We start from the raw sequence: 16,519 nt of genomic DNA, 5'->3' as shown, positions 1-16,519 counted from the left end.
CCCAGGTTCAAGCAATTTTGTCACCTCTGCCTCCCGAGTAGCTGAGATTACTGGCGTCCACCACCCCGCCTAGCTAATTCTTGTGTTTTTAGTAGAGATGGGGTTTCTCCATGTTGGCCCGGCTGGTTTCAAACTGCTGACCTCAGGTGATCCGCCTGTCTCGGCCTCCCAAAGTGCTGGGATTACAGGTGTGCGCCAGTGCGCCCGGCCAAGTTAGTTTCTTTCTAGGGCTGTTGTGATGTGTGACCATGAACTTTGGTGGCTTTGTAGAAGTTCGTTCCCCAGCAATTCCGGAGGCGAGACGGCTGGAATCGCAGTGTTGGCGGGCCCCTCCTTTCTCTGAATGGCCCTTCTTTGGCTTCCTGTGGTTTCTGCCACTCCTGGGCATTTCTCAGTGCAAGGCTGTGTGACTCCAGGCTCTGTCTCCTCTTTACTGAACCTTTTCTTGGTCATCTCTATTTCTGTTTTCTCCCTTCTTAGAAGGGCTCCGGGAGTGAGATGGAGGATCCACTCTAATTTAGTATAACTTGAGCTTGATGTAACTAATTACATCTGCAAAGACCCTATTTTCAAATAAGGTCACATTCTGAGGTTCTGGGAGGACCTGGGTCTTATGGGGACATTCATCAACACATGACAGGTATTGAATGTGGAGCAGATGGGACTTGCTGATGTGCCCGGTATCGTGGGTAGTGGGTGAAGGCAGAAGACTCGGGTATAAGTCGGGTGTGAGCTTGAAATGCTGGGTGGAGGTGCCTGTTGTACCATCATGAGAGACTGAAGGGACAGGCTGGGGGAGGCCTCAGGGTTTGTGCTTGGGCCATGTAACATCTGAGATACCTACGAGATACCTCCATGGGAGAGTCACGAGTGTATGGACAGTGTTGAAAGCAGCAGATAATACTGGGAAAGGGTATAGACAGGAAGAGAAGGGGTCAAACACCCAGCTTTGAGCCCCTTAACCTTGAGAGGTTTCCAAATGGAGGGAGAGACTGATGATACAGCAGCTTTGGTGATTCTTCAAACACCTATTGCGGGGGGGAAGGGGGACGGGGGACCAAGTTGCTTCAGTAGCAACAGTCAAAGAAAAACAGATTAGGCCGGGTGTGGTGGCTCACGCCTGTAATCCCAGCACTTTGGGAGGCTGAGGTAGGTGCATCACCTGAGGTCAGGAGTTCAGGACCAGACTGGCCAACACGGCAAAACCGCGTCTTTACTAAAAACACAAAAATTAGCTAGGCATGGTGGCACGTGCCTGTAATCGGGAGGCTGAAGCACAAGAATCACTTGAACTGGGGAGGCGGAGGTTGCAGTGAGCTGAGATCACACCACTGCACTCCAGCATGGGTGACAGAGAGACTCAGTTTCAAAAAAAAGCAAATTAAGACATTGCAGTTGCACTGTAGAGAAATCAAAATTTTCCATGTGTTCATGTATGTTGAAGCAACCTCGTCAAATTCACCTAACTCATTTCATGCAGAACAGGGAAACACTTCTGGTTTTCAAAGAATGAAAAAGCTGTTAAGGCTACTCAGGGACTGACGCAGGAGAATTGCTTGAACCCGGGAGGCGGAGGTTGCTGTGAGCCGAGATCGCTACAGTGCACTCCAGCCTGGGTGACAAGAGTGAGTGAGGCTCCGTCTGCAAAAAAAAAAAAAAAAAAAAAAAAGTCATAATATTTCATCCTCAGAACATCTCGAGCCTTGGGTGGAGTGGGATGTTGCTTTTGCTCTTCCTTGTCAGGGTTAAGTAACCACAGGGAGGGACATTTAGGGAAAGCCCCTCTCCAGAGGACACAGGGAGTCCCCTGGCACAGGATACAGGGCGTCCTAGATTGCTGCTGCTATGAACCCTTGTCCTTGAAGGCAGTCAGTGGGATCCTTTTCAGGGATGAGGGCGAGCTGAGGTCTCATTATCCAAGGAAGCTTGCTTTTTTTTTTTTTTTTTTTTGAGAGTCTTGCTCTGTCACACAGGCTGCAGTGCAGTGGCGTGATCATGGTTCACTGCAGCCTCAACCTCTCAGGGCTCAGGTAATCTTCCTAACTCAGCCTTGCAAGTAGCTGAGACTACAGGTATGTGCCACCACACCCAGCTATTTACTTATTTTGTAGAGATAAAGAGTCTTACTATGTTGTCCAGGCTGGTCTGAAACTCCTGGGGTCAAGCGATTCTCCAGCCTTGGCCTCCTGAAGTGCTGGAATTACAGATGTGAGCCACTGCACCCTATTCCGTGGAGGCTTTTGAGGTCCAGATAAACCCCCATCCCCTGGTTCCAGTCGTGGTTCAGGGTTCGTAGCCACCTGAGCTGGGTTTGTCTACACATGGCACAGGCTTGGAAGGACCAACATGTCACGCCCATCCACAGAGTAGCTGCTCCGGTGCCAGACATGGGGCACATGCAGCCATTACTGAGACGCAGGTCAGAGTCGAGGGCCCAGTTGGTGTCTTCACAGCGAGCCTTTCAGGGAAATCTTGTGGATGGTAGTGGGATAATTACGCCTTTTCACCAGGAGAGAGGGAGAGGAGCCAACAACGCAAGTGATCGTTAATTAGTTCATTCGCTGAATTATTCATTCACTTTAAACTAAGTGTCTATTGTCTTCCGGCAGTGGTGAATAAAATCAATGTGGTCCCCTCGTCTCCAGCCCTCTGGGTGACGCTGGGGTGTGCTCAAGTGTGCAGCCTGCTTAGGAACTCAGCTGGGTGGGTTTTTAGTGTCACTCCGGGGAGACCAGGAGCTGAGCAAGCAGACTGGCCAGGGTGAAGGCACGGTGCTGCTGCCACCCAGACATCACCCCCCCACCCCCGCCGGAGTTGGAGGAGGGTGGTGGAGGTACCCAGGGTTGTCAGCCTCGGCTGACTGGGCTTCACCACACTCAGTGCCTCTGTTACCCACGGTAATGATGCAGATGTTCCCGAGGCAGAAGGTGGCCTCCCTGAGCTGCAGGTCACACTCAAGTCCTGGGGTGACAGTGTGGCAGGTCACTGCAGAGGGACTGTCAAATTCCAGAGCCTGTGCAAACAGGACTCACCTTGTGGTTTCCCAGAACTCCTGGTTCCACAAAGAGCAAGAACACAGAGTGACAACGCTGTCACTTAGGAGAAAGTGAGGGTGGGAAATGCGGCACGCAGATTAGGCGGGCAGGCGGCTCATGGAGAAGTAAGGACGTCTGTGACTTAACAACATGGAATTAGAAGAAACCAGGTTTCTCCCTGGAAAAGGCTTTTTGTTTTTTGTTTTGTTAGAGATGGGGTCTTAATATGTTGTCTAGGCTGGTCTGTAACTCCTGAGCTCAAGTGATCCAACCCACCGTGACCTCCAAAAGTGCTGGGATTGCAAGTGTGAGCCACGGCACCCAGCCAATACTTTTTGTTTTGTTTTGAGACAGTCTTGCTCTGTTGCCCAGGCTGGAGTGCAGTGGCGCAATCTCTGCTCACTGCAAGCTCTGCCTCCCGGGTTTACGCCATTCTCCTGCCTCAGCCTCCCGAGTAGCTGGGACTACAGGTGCCCCCCACCATGCCCGGCCGATTTTTTTTTCTATTTTTAGTAGAGACGGGGTTTCATCATGTTAGCCAGGATGGTCTCGATCTCCTGACTTCGTGATCTGCCCGCCTTCGCCTCCCAAAGTGTTGGGATTACAGGCGTGAGCCACTGTGCCCAACCCTGGCCAATACTTCTTAAAGCATTGTCTGCCATGGGTCAGGTCACCTGAAGCAGAGCACGGTAGGGCAGAGCAGGCATCCTCCAGAGGGTTGTAATCAAGTGAGTGACCCAAACCAATGTTAAAGGTCACGGTGGGTGCTGCGTGGAGAGGAGCCTGAATGGCAGTGTGATGGCACCGGGGGGGTGACTGGGGAGGACAGTGCGGCACTCACATTGTGACAGGCAATGGCAGCTCTCAGCATGGTGGTGGTGAGGGGTGGAGGGTGCTGGAAGCCGTCAGATCCACATCTGTTTCAGGGGTGGAGCCGAGGGCAGTAGTGCACCTTACCTGTCTTGCTCACTGCTGTATGCCTGGCAACTGGTATATACAGTAGGTGCCTGTTTCTTATGGGAGTGAATAAGTAGGAACCTGGTCAATTAGATGGGAGTTACGGGACGGGAAGAGGCAAGGACTGGTGGCCTCCACAGCTGCTAAGATGGAGCCTCTACTTCCTCAGCTAGGGAAAGTCACGGGTAGGAGCAGTTTTAGGGCAGAAAACAAAGAGATGCCTTTTAGTTTGGTTTGAGATGGTCGTGAAGTGTTGCCGATGGAGTGTTGGTTAGACAGTGGGACATGAGACTGACATAGCTTTGGGAGATGGTCCACAGAGCTCTGCTGCCCAATACAGGAGACACCAGTCATACAGGATACAGAGCACTTGAGATGCAGCTCGTCCAAGCTGAGCTGTGCAGTGCATAAAATAACACACCGGTTTGGTAGACTTGGTACCCCAAATGCAAAACACATCAACACGTTTCAAAAGATGGTATGCTGAAATGACAATGTCTTGGATGTAGTGGGTTAAATGAAATTATACTATTATAATTTTCACCTGCATTTTAAAAGTATTTTTAATGGGGTTACTAGAATTTGTTTTTGTGAAACATGAACTCTGTCATCCAGGCCAGAATGCAGTGCTATGATCACTGCTCCCTGCAGATTTGAACTCCTGGGCTCAGGTGATCTACCTGCCCTGGCCTGCTGAGGGGCTGGGAAGACAGGCACACACTACCATGTATAGCTAATTTAAAAAAAAACAAAAAACAAAAAACTTTGTTGAGACAGGGTTTTGCTATGCTGCCCAGGCTTGTCTTGAATACCTGGCCTCAAGCTGTCTTTGTTTCAGCCTCCCAAAGTGCTGGGATTACGGGCTTGAGCCACTGTACCCAGCTGCAAATTTTAAATGGCACACATGGCTGACATGGCATTTCTGTTGGACAGCGCTGGTGGCGGTGGCATTGGGGGGTCACTTAGGATGGTGCAGGACAGGAGCAGCAACCTGAAGACTATGCCCTGAGCTCCCTCTGCATTCCCCTAAGTGCGGCTTCCTGACTTAATGCCCAGAGGAATGCACCTGTGGGGTGCCTGGCATGGTACTCATGTTACCCCCCCACCCCCCAGACAAAAATGGTTACATGCCGCCTCCATCTGTGTCAGCCCACAGCAGCCTTGGCCCACCTGGGCTTTGAGAGCCACCTCTAACAGTGCCCTTCATGCGGCCCTGGTGGGAGCTGACCCTATGCCTGGATTGTCATCCCAGGAGCCTTTCTTTTCTCAGTTACCATAACTGGGTTAAAAATGTTGACTACCTTGTTGTAGGGTCTGAGTGTTTGAGCCAGTGTGAATTATTTGGGAGGTGCGGGGGCAGAGCAGAGTTTCTTCTCATTCTCTAGATCTCAGCTTAAAAGTCACTTTAGCCAGGCAGGTGCGGTGGCTGACACTTGTAATCCCAGTATTTTGGGAGGCTGAGGTCAGGAGTTCGAGACAAGCCTGACTGTCATGGAGAAACCCCATTTTGACTAAAAATACAAGAAAATTAGCCAGGTTTGGTGGTGCATGCCTGTAATCCCAGCTACTCGGGAGGCTGGAGCTGGAGAACTGCTTGAAACCCGCGAGGTGGAGGTTATGGTGAGCCGAGACCGCGCCATTGCACTCCAGCCTGGGCAATAAGAGTAAAACTGTCCCAAAAAACAAAAAACACTTGAGCCAAGAGGACCTCTTGGCCTTGGCCCCATGGCTCTCCACTGGCTCCCCTTCGCCCCAGGGGACCTCTGGCCATGTCTGGACATCTGTCTGTTACAACTCAAGGGGTGTCCCTGGCATCTAGCAGGTGGAAGCATCCTACGATGCATGGGACAGCCCCCCACAACAGAGAATCATCCAGTCCCCAATGTCAGCAGTGCCTAGGTTTTTTAACGTAGATTCTTGGTTGGGACCAAGGATCTCTGATCCCTGTCAGTCTTTTGCAATATTTACTGTGGTCTGAAATTATCCAGATGGTTGACTTCTTTAACAAAATGTGATCTGCCTGCCTTCATGTCCACTGTGACTCCCACAGTGCACCTTACCTGTCTTGCTTACTGCTGTATGCCCAGCACCTGGTATATACTAGGTACCTAATAATGCTCTGTTTCTTATAGGAGCGAATACATAAGTACCTGTAATGAGTGGTTTTTTTTCTGTATGAAATTTTAATGCTACATTGCCAGTTTATCCAGATCTGCCTAATATAATTGAAACTTCACCTCAATCTCCGGTTGTTGAAAAAGAATTGAGACAGACTGTTCACTGAAGTACCTAATTTATAAAATGTCACCATTTTTATTTTGTCATTGTAAAGAGGTTTATCTCAACCAGGCTGTAACAAAATTTCCACAGCTTATTCCAAAAGAAAATTTTAATACAAGAGATCTTAAAAAATTAAACACATTTGTTTAAAAATCCTATTATGTAAACCTTAACATAAGAGGGTACTTAAGATAATACTACAGGTTTCAGGGCGTTTCTGCAGACTTTTAGACCTTACGTAGACACAGACTATCATAGACTCTAGATACACAGTCCTCTTACCCCTAAGACGGCTTACTGGGACCCGATTATGGGCCACCCCCCAGTGGGGTTACCATCGCTCCTCCACTCAAAAGACTCGCTTCTCTAAGAAGTCGGTGTCAGATGAGTAAGTGTTCTACCTGACGGCTAAGCCAGGGATGACATTCTTCTTACGATGAATCCTGGATAATAAAAACTCTAATTAGCTCTACCCCCGTTCCCTTCACTCCAGGAAATTCATGGTCTCTGGGGTCACTTATTGAGCGATTAGTTGCTCTGGGTGCAAATGTACGATCCACCATTGTGTGTGCTGCTGTCCTCGGTTCCGATTTTTGCAAGGACATCCTCTTTCCTACACTGACCATGAACGAGTGGTGGTTCCCCTTGCCGTTCATGGAGACCGGCGGCAGAGCTGAGCAGATTCGAGGGGAAGTGGGGGGCCTGGGTGAGTGGTTTTCCGGTTAGGATGGGAAAACATTTATGCACCAGTAAGAACTAAATCCCTGGGCCTTAAACCACCAGTGAATCTAGAATCTTCGGCCAGCAGGGCTGCTCGCTCAACCATCTTCTGAGGAAGCCAGATTTCTTTTTCACTTCTCTATAGAAACTAGCTATAAGGAAGGATGTGCAACTTGGTTGCTGGGATTTAGAAACAAGTGTGTGCTCCATGACAGAATTCAGTTACCCAAATCAGGCCCATAAGATGGCAATGGTTCATGGCTAGAGTGAGGAATACCAGAGACGCGACTGATCCAGGGTGCATTTCAACAGCTGTGGGATGAACCGCGGGATCTGGTGTGCCTCGAGCCAGGAGACCCTGGATGCTACACCCTCATTCCTATTGACCCAGGAGCTGAAGCTTGATTTTAGAAACATAATCAACATTGTGTGTTACAAAAACATGAAGATGAACTCTTTTGGCACAGAAATGTGAGAGAAAATATACAGTGCTACAACTGTGCAAAATTAGCACAGAAGCCAATCTGAAAACAGCAAATATTTAACGGTAGCTTTAATGAATTAATGCACAATATTTTGAAAAATGTTACCTTTGACCTTGCTCATAGCAGATGCCTGCCTTCCAGAAACACTCCATGTCTGCCGTGATTCTGAGCGAAACAGCAAGACAGAGTCAAGACAATCGCTGCCTTTGGGGTTGAAACCCAGGCACGAGGCTGCCCTTTGCGGGATTTCCGGAAGACTTCTAGACCTTACGTACATACAGACTATCATAGACTGTAGATATGCGGTCCTCTTACTCCTAAGATGGCTCCCAAATGGGGTTACCATTGGAGGCCGACTGGCGGCCTAGCCAGTGTGATGTATAGCGGGGAAGGAATGAGGTGTGGGGTCTTGCTCAGGTCCCAGGAGCTGAAAACCCAGCCCGCCCTTTGCCATCAGTTCTGTGCCAAGGTCAGAAGATGCTTCTGGAGTGCAGGGCCTCCCCAGCATGGGCGCTGCAGCTCACATAGGAGCTTGGCAGAGGAACGAAGTATGGATTCTGGGGGTGGCTTGGAGAGAGGAGGGGAAGAGAGAACACAGCTGGGCCTCCCTGTGAGGGGCCAGATGGAGTTGCAGCCCCATGGGGGCTTAAGCAAGTGGGGTGGGAAGGCCGAGGCCCAGAACCCCATGACTTGATCCTCAGGGTGGGCACACTGTCCCATGCAGAACCAAGAGAGGCAGCCACGTCTCACCTGGGCCACAAAGCCGTGGCTCAGGGTGTTAGGAAATAAGGCGCCTCCGGAAGGCAGAGCTGCAGCGCATCAATGAGGCAGGCTGGTGGGCTTCCCTCCCGTTTCCAACCCTGGGTTGTGATCACTGGCCCCAGTGCCTGTTTGTTACATCAGCTACAGCCACGCTATCAATCTGCCTGGTGTAAATGACTTTTGAGCGACTCTGGTTTTAAAGCACAGTTACCTGCCATGGTTCTAAATAATTAAATGCTTATCAAAGAATTCACCTTAATAAGCTCGAAGGTATAAAGCAGGGCCAAGGGCTGTGATAGACCCAGTCCACATCCCTCCTCTTCCTCGATCTTGCAAGATGGCACCCTCCCTTACTCCACTGGATGATCCCTTTTGCAGCCAGCAGGTCCCTAGATGCAACTGGTGACTGGATGTGAGGATGGCTGCCGCCACCACGGCCTGTAAGAACTTCCGTCAAAGTGTCTTCCTCCACCAGGGCGTGCCAGTAGAGAAATGCTGGGGGCTTTGAACCCCAGCTCCACACTCTACAATGGCTTGCCAGCAACGTGAGTGGAGTATACTGCTAAGTGCGAATCAAAGAAGCTGGAATTTCAGAGTGATTCCAGGAAGAGTGGCGGAGAAGGTTCTGTCTCAGGTCAGGAGTGCAGGGCTGGGCTAGGTTTCTAGCAGCCTTTAACCTCCCTTCCTGCAAGCGTTTGTTCTCTTTCAAGGAGGGAACCCAGTGATGCTCTGTTTGAGTCAGAGCAGGCCATGGAGAGAAGGATTCGGCGAAGATGCTTCCTCCCAGCAGAGGTGGTCCCAGAAATCCCTTGAGAGACAGGCAGGCCCCCTGGTTCCTCTCGGAATGCAGGAGGGGACTTCCTTTCTCAGATGCTGACTTTGGAAACCTCCGAGTAATCTTCCCGGATGAAGGAGACAGACGTGAGTTGCGAGGGTTCCTTTCCGCAGGGGTGTCTTTGCCACTGATGGGCCATGGGCTGAGTCAGCCCTTGGAATTGAATCCACGCTGAGAGGCAGGTGACGACACATTTAAAGGACATGGAATTTGGGCACCAGGTTCCAGCCACAATCCTGCTAGCCCTGGGTGTTGCCACACCTCGTTTCTCCAGGAACAGGGAACCCTGCCCGTTGTCTCTATTGCCTGAAGTTTATCCCACCACATTAGAGAGCAGGACAGGGGTCTTTTGAGCAGCAGGATGAACCCAATCATTGCAGAACATTTTACGGGATTCCAAAGGGAAGGGCTTCGAGGAGCTGCTACCATGCACCAGTCACTAGCATTTCTGAGCAAAAATGAGGGGAGATGGTCTGGATCTGGGAGATGACTCTAGGGTCAGTGCATGATCATGGGAGAGGCACCAGGAACAGGCAGGGGGGATGGTCCCCACGTGGCTCCCAAGAACATGCTCTCCACATTTGGGAGAGGAGAGCAGGTTTTCTGTGAATAATGAAGCTTTATAAAAGGGGGAGGCGGAGTTTCTGCCACCCATTCAATATCAGCTGAGAGCATACTTGTTTCTCATGGGTTAGTATCTGTCAGCTCTGGAGGACTGACTTTGCATTGTTTTTTGACATCATGTGCAGAATGTCCAAGGTGCTTCCTGGTGGGGTATCTGAAGAACAGGGCAAGACCTGATTCACATGCTGTGTTTTGGGGGCAGGTGTCAGAAAAGGTGCGGGTCATAAGCCTGGGCCCAGGAGGATGGCGGAGATGGGAGGTTCCTTTCTCTATCCAGCGGAGAACAGGGAGATAACCTCCAGGGCAAGTTCCCTGACTTAGGGAGGCCCTCCTGAGACCGTGGCTGAGCTGGCGGCAAACACCTACTTCAAAAACCCAACCAGAGGGGCCATGACAGACGGCAACTTGAGCCAGATGGCACCTTGAGCTTTTAGACAGTCCCTGCCTCAGTCTGTGAGGGCACTCTACTCAGACTCGCCAGCCACGTGGGCTGGTGTGCACTCCAGCCCTGGAATTTCCAATAAAGCATGTGTATTGGCCAGGCGCGGTGGCTGACGCCTGTAATCCCAGCAGTTTGGGAGGCCGAGGTGGATCACGAGGTCAGGAGATCAAGACCATCCTGGCGAACACGGTGACACCCCGTCTCTACTAAAAACACAAAAAAATTAGCCAGGTGAGGTGGTGGACGCCTGTAGTCCCAGCTTCTCGGGAGGCTGAGGCAGGAGAATGGCATGGACCCGGGAGGCGACGGAGATTGCAGTGAGCAGAGACCGCACCACTGCACTCCAGCCTGGGCAACAAAAACGAGACTCCGTCTCAAAAAAAAAAAAAAATGTGTATTGCAGCAACGTTGGCAGGTGGGAGACAGGCCAGGTTGCCTTTCTGGGATGTCTCAGGTCCTCCAGACTTGCAAACTGACTGCAGGGTCCCCACTTCCGTGCACACTCCGGCTCACTGAGTCTCACCAGGGCATGGCTTACCTGGCCCAAGGTCCCCTAAGAAGTCAGGTAGGTCTCGGTTTCTCTGGGGGGCTGTGTGTAAGTGATCTCAGCCTTAAAGGCCATGAACAATCTTCCTCCTTACTACGAGGGGAACGCACAGCATAAACCTTCCAGATGATTCTCCAGAGATTTCCTCGAGCCAGGAAATGCTCCATGCTCAGCTAGGCGGTACACATTTTAAGCCACTGAATTGAAGCAGTTCCAGGACAAGCCCATGCCTTGCCATCTAACTCGCCTTTCACCTGCTTCTGTCCTCAGGTTCCACTGCGTCTCTGCCTCAGCTTAAGGCGGAATGCACTGACTTATTGCATAGTGCATTTCACGACCACCTTCTTAGTTATTTTACCCCAGAAATCCAAACTGCCTCAACGGTGCTGAGCCTGTGAGGACAGCCCTCGTCCTGGGAGGGGCTCTGATGTGAGCTCACTGGAGGAGGAGCCCCAGGGGCCACCCAGTTACTGGTCCCCATCCTCTGCTCCACCTGCCCAGGCTCCCTGTACTCTGAGAGCCATCCTGGCATGTAAGGAACAAGAGCACTCCATCTTAGGAGATGCAGAGTTCTGTTCCCACGGACAATGGTAGCTGGGCAGACGGGGGATGGAAATGTTTTTAGGGGAGAGAAACATCTGTTCAGTGTCCATGCTGTGTCCAAGTTCACAGACATGGAGCCTGGTTTGAAAACCATGGAACCTTCTGCAGTGGTTTCCTGAGCCAAGTCTCTCATGACTGTGAGGCCAAGGCCATTTTGGACAAGCTGTATGACGCGAGGTTACCAAGCTGCTGCTGATGACTGGGTCAGATGTCCAAGTCCCCTTTCCAAGCCTGGTGAGGGCGTTATTGGCCTTAGGCTCCCGAGGGCACACTGGTCCTTCCTGAAGCCAGCCATAGGGGGAGGTAGGGGAAGTTCTCCGAACTCAAATATCACTAATGGCTCCTTGCCAAGGCCACAGGAACATCCCTTGGGAAAAGTGAGCTGTGACACGCCTGGGTGTCTAATGACCATTGGTGGAGAATGCAGTGAATGGAACCAGATCCCCTCCCCCTTGCCAATCCCAGGCATCCCTAGCTTGGGCCAGGCAATAACCTTAAACAGCAAAAAGAGTCTAACAGTCATTCTAGGCCCCGTGTAGGAAAGAGTGGAGAGGCTGGCTCTGCAGATACCTTCCTGCATAGGGGATAAGCTGTGCATCTCACCCAGCGGGCACCAAGCCTGAGCTGGTGCCCAACCTCCTGCCAGCCCTGAACTGCTGGGAGGTGAACGAACAGCCCCTGCAGCCCAGGGCAGACACCAGGAGCAGAAGGACCGCGTGTTGCAGTCTGTGCAGCGAGGCACCACCTTGCTCTCTGGGGTCAGGGACCATGTGGCTCCAAGACTGACCAGTTTAATCAGGGTGTCGTTTAACTGGTGGGGATCGTGTGCTCTCAGGGTCACCGGGTGGACGTGGTCGTCACGCCGAGGTGAGGGGCCAGCGGCAGTGGCTGGGGTGGAGGCAGCTGGCGCGACGCGTAGGGCCTGTGGCTGGGGTTCCGTCGAGGTCAGAGGTCGCCGCTCTGGGGCTCCACGTTGCGCGTCTCCCGGGGCTGACCTCGGGACAGTTTGGGGAAGCGGGAAGCCGCTTTGGGCCGGCTGTTCTTGTTCCCAGGCTCTCCGGGCGGGGCGATGTCGCTGGAAGAGCAGAGAATCAGGTTAAGTCTGGGGGTTCAGACGCAAATGACCACGGGCAGGGAACGGAGCCAGGTGTGTGGGCAGCGGGAGGGACGTGGCTGGGGACCGTGGGCCGGCTCATTGGAGCAGCCTCTGACTGGTAAGTGCTAGCTGGAGAAATAAGAAACCCTTATTGTCACATACACTTTCTTTTAAAAGCACTCTGAGGCTACAGCCAAGCTTGGCTGTGAGTCAGAGCTAGCTCTTGGTACCACTGTTCCGGCTGCATTTTAAGGCTATGAAAGAATGTTCTACGCATAGCTTTCTTCCCCCCGTTTTCCTTCATCTTCCAGCACAGGTACAGTTCCAAGTCCAAGGCAACTTTGGAGAACACTGTAAAGTCATAAAAGATGTGTAGCAAAACACAGCAGAGGGACTTCCTGTGGAATTGATCCTAAGAAAATCATCAGGCCCTAGTCCCTGGTCTAGTTATAAGGTTGTTGGGCATGGTACTGTGTTTAAGAGCCAGGAACAGCGGAAGATTCCACCAAGAGGGGTACACCGATCCTGGTTCTGAAGCAACACACAGCAGCACAGCATGTGTGGGTCCCAGGGCACGGGTCTGGTTTGGGAGGCCCTCAGCACACTTTTGAGGGGACAGGGTAGAGGCCGGGAGGCTGCACCCTGAGAGTGGAGGGGGCTCAGCAGGAAGTCCCGTGTTGCAGTTGCATTTTTAAACTATATTTTCTTGGGACAGAGTCTCAACTCTGTTGCCCGGGTTAGAGTGCAATGGTGCAGGCATAACTCACTGCAGCCTTGACCTTCTGGGCTCAAGCGATCCTCCCACCTCAGCTGCCTGAGCAGCTGGGACTGTAGGTACTAGCCGCCATGCCTGGCTAATTTTTTAAGCTTTTTGTAGAGATGGGGTCTTGCTCTGTTGCTCGGGCTGGTCTCAAGTGATCCTCATGCTCAACCTCTCAAAGTGCTGGGATTATAGGTGTGAGCCACTGTGCCTGGCCGATCCTTAACCACACTTGTAAAGTCGCCTTTGCTAGCTAAGGGGACACGTAAAATCGGGGGCTGGGAATGTTCTGTCGACCGTAGGCTATTTGAATAGGAAGTAAACATCAACAGGACACAGCAGTTGGTAAGAGTGATCTCTAAGTGTTAAGATTACAGATGTTAAAAAACAGACATAAGAAAAACTGTCTACAATAAATATCTCACTGGGACAAATTGCTTTAAAACAAGACAAAAACCTAGTAGGATCAGTGTTCACTCCTGCATCCTGAGCACCTCTGTGGTGTCGTAGCTTTCTGGACGTGAGCCCTCTGGCTCCTACGAGGGAAGATAGGACCCTGTCCACAGCTAGCTCTGCCCTATTTATGACTCAGGGAGGACAAGAGCCACCTGGCGAGTGTTAGATCAGGATCATCCACCCCTAGGTGTCTCCAAGCTCAGTTTCACATACCACATGAGTTAAGGGGAGACTTGTGTTCATACAGAAATCCGAAATCCGTTCCCCCAGAGGGTCCCTGCAGGGTTCCCTGAAATAGCCCAATGTGTCTTCATTGCATCTCAGGAGTGATTCTCTTTACGATGATATGGTTTGCATTGCACCATTCCAGGGACATAGCCACTGTGCGAGTGAAATGTCTCCTGTTTCAAGTTTGACACCCTGATAAGCTAACAAAATGAAGACCCCTTTTAATGATTGCCTTCTCATCCTGTAACTCAAGTTGGGCTTTGCCTTCTGTGCATGCATGAAAAAAACATTTGACCTTGAACAAAGCTGGAGCTGCTCTGAATCATCTCTGAGCCCATCCAGCCTGGTGTGTGCCGCCCGTTCCTCCTTTAGGTGGGCGTCTGGCTGCAGGCCCAAAGCAAACATGCCCCTGTTACTTCAAAGGCTGACCCGCCTTACCAGAAGCCTCTTTAGCCCTGGACCCTGCTGAGAGGACGCTTTGAAGATGCTGGAAGGAGGTCTTTGCTCACAGTGTAGGGGGACCGATTCTTAGATACAGGAAGGCTTGGATGTCAATGTGAGTTTAAAGCGATGCCCTCACAATCCCCTCCTGTCACGCTGTTCAGATCCAGGGTCCGACCAGCCACTCCTTAGCCTGCACCTACGGCCATCAGTCAGCACAGCCAGGACGAACCTGGCCTGCAATGACCAGAGCCTGGGGAGAAGCCCTGGAAGTAATGGGCTCAGAGTGGTTGGGAGAGGCCAGTGCCTTGCCGGTTGTGAGAGAAGAGGTACCAGTTGGTGGGGCAAGGGTGCTTTTATAACGAACCGTACCTACCATGCAGGGGTGGAGAGAGGGTGGGGCTCTGAGGCAGATGCCTTTCTTCAGTCCTGTTGTGGATGGTGCTGTCTGAGCCTTGGTTTCCTTGTCATTTGGTGATGCCAACTGTGAGCACATCCTAGTGCTGTGGTGGGGATTCGAGGGCTACCTGAAGCCACCAACTAGCTGTGTTTGTGTAGGCAAATGCCTGCGGTCTGAGTCTTGGACAGAATAAAGGTGGGGTGGTTTTAAGCATCATGGGGATCCAGTGCCTAGAGAGACAATGACTAGGCAGCACTGAACATTCAAACACACATGGGCTGTGCCACCAGACACCATGCTGGGCACGAAGGGGTGCAGAAGTCGCTTTGGGCTTGGAGAGCCAGTCTCACTGAAAATGGTGAGGGCAGACCCTGGATAGATCGCTGTGGTAGAAGCATGGGGCGGGGGGAATGCCCCAGTGAGGGGGAACCAGGGTGGTTCGGAGCAGGGCACAGAGTGCTTCCTGGAGGAGGTAGAGGTGTGGAGGGTGAGGAGGAGTCAGCTGAGGATCACTGTCGGAAGGGGCCTCTAGCTGTGAAGATGAGCACAGGTGAACTGGCGGGCCTGTGAGGAGGGGTAGACTTGTAACCTGGCAGACCTGGCCCAGCTGCTTCCTCTGCCTGGAAGGCAGGGTTAGCTCAGGGCGTGCACTTGACGTGTCATGGGGCTGTGTTTGACCTGATGTCCATACCTGGCAGCTGGGGACTCCCAGTGAGTGTTGGCTGCTGTGGTTGACAGTGGGCTCGTGTGACATGCGGACGGTACAATCCTCCAGGCCCTGTGGAACAGAGCCATGTCTTGGGACACAGGCTTGGTGGGTAGTGAGACGAGTGGACCCAGGTGGGCTGGAGGCAGGGCTGCTATGATGGCTCCTGAGACCCCCGGGTGAGGCTTCATTTGGGACAAGTTGAGCGGATGATACCTGCAGAAATCTGCCTGGAACAGGGAGAAATCTGCCTGGAACAGGGGCTTCAGTGAGCATGTGACGGACGGAAAACCCAGACTGCTGAGCACAGTGGGCTTGAGCGGAGAGTGCTGGCGGCAGCTGGCATAGGAGGCTGAACCTTTTGCAACTGCTATCTTTGTAGGTCGAGAATAGCCTAATACTGATAATGCTGTCTGGCTGAACAGCAGGATCTGAAGGTGTGGGGTAGGTGCGACTAGGAGTGTATAAACAGGAAGGAAGCAGGATGATGTGGATAGAAGAGACAGGGCCAACAGCGAGAAGGGAAGGAGACCCCACATTCCCCCACTGGGTCCCTCCCCTACAGGGGAGATATGAGGCCAGTGCCATGCTCACTCCAGGACTGGCATCCAAAAGTAGAGATAGGGGCTGTAGTCAGACGGTTTCCAGGGAAGCTGAAAGGCCTTGCATTTACAATGGCAGCCTTAAAGAAGATCCATTGATTTTTTTCCCCCCTTTAAAACCAAGGCTCCCTCCAGCTCCTGTTGCAGATGCCTCCTCCCGACAGCATCCTCAGAATGAAATTCTCATCCCTCATACCCCTTGTTAGCTGCCGACTTTTACCTACTGTACCACTAAGATTTCCAGAATGACGGCACCATTTCTTACCCGGCTCCACTGACAGAAGCCAGCCACCAAGAAGCAGACTGTCTCTTGTCTGGCATGACTGCATTTTTATAACAAAGTAGGCTTGCAGCTCCGGGGCCTAAGCGAGAGACGAATGCATGGACAAGTGATGTTCCGTTCCTGCTCCCCAGCAGGGACTCTGTTAATGCTGGGGCTAGGTCTGTTTCAGTTTTGCAAACAAGAAAAAGGGAGTCTGGATGGCAATCCCTAAGAAGGAATTGCTAAAGGCCTTAAATCCATATTCAGAGTCAGAAAAC

The 16,519-nt window shown here is 51.8% G+C and overlaps 1 protein-coding gene across 5 annotated transcripts in view; it reads right to left on the bottom strand.

Annotated features, from left to right (window-relative positions):
• Positions 1-6,268: 6,268 nt before the first annotated feature.
• LOC105467916 (sorting nexin 29) overlaps positions 6,269-16,519 on the bottom strand; it is a 590,024-nt gene continuing 579,773 nt past the window's right edge. For 4 of the 5 annotated variants that reach the window (XM_071083656.1, XM_071083660.1, XM_071083657.1 and 1 more), the window contains one exon: positions 6,269-12,365. In XM_071083656.1, coding sequence (XP_070939757.1) covers positions 12,236-12,365 — 130 coding nt within the window. In that variant the 3' untranslated portion in view covers positions 6,269-12,235. Of the gene's footprint in view, positions 12,366-16,244; positions 16,342-16,519 lie in introns of all 5 variants that reach the window. The other variant, XR_011616096.1, reaches the window with a different exon arrangement.

The sequence above is a fragment of the Macaca nemestrina genome, chromosome 18 (assembly GCF_043159975.1).
Source record: "Macaca nemestrina isolate mMacNem1 chromosome 18, mMacNem.hap1, whole genome shotgun sequence".
NCBI lineage: Eukaryota > Metazoa > Chordata > Mammalia > Primates > Cercopithecidae > Macaca > Macaca nemestrina.
The sequence above is the reverse complement of the archived record's forward strand: the minus strand, read 5'-3'. Positions and strand labels throughout refer to the sequence as shown.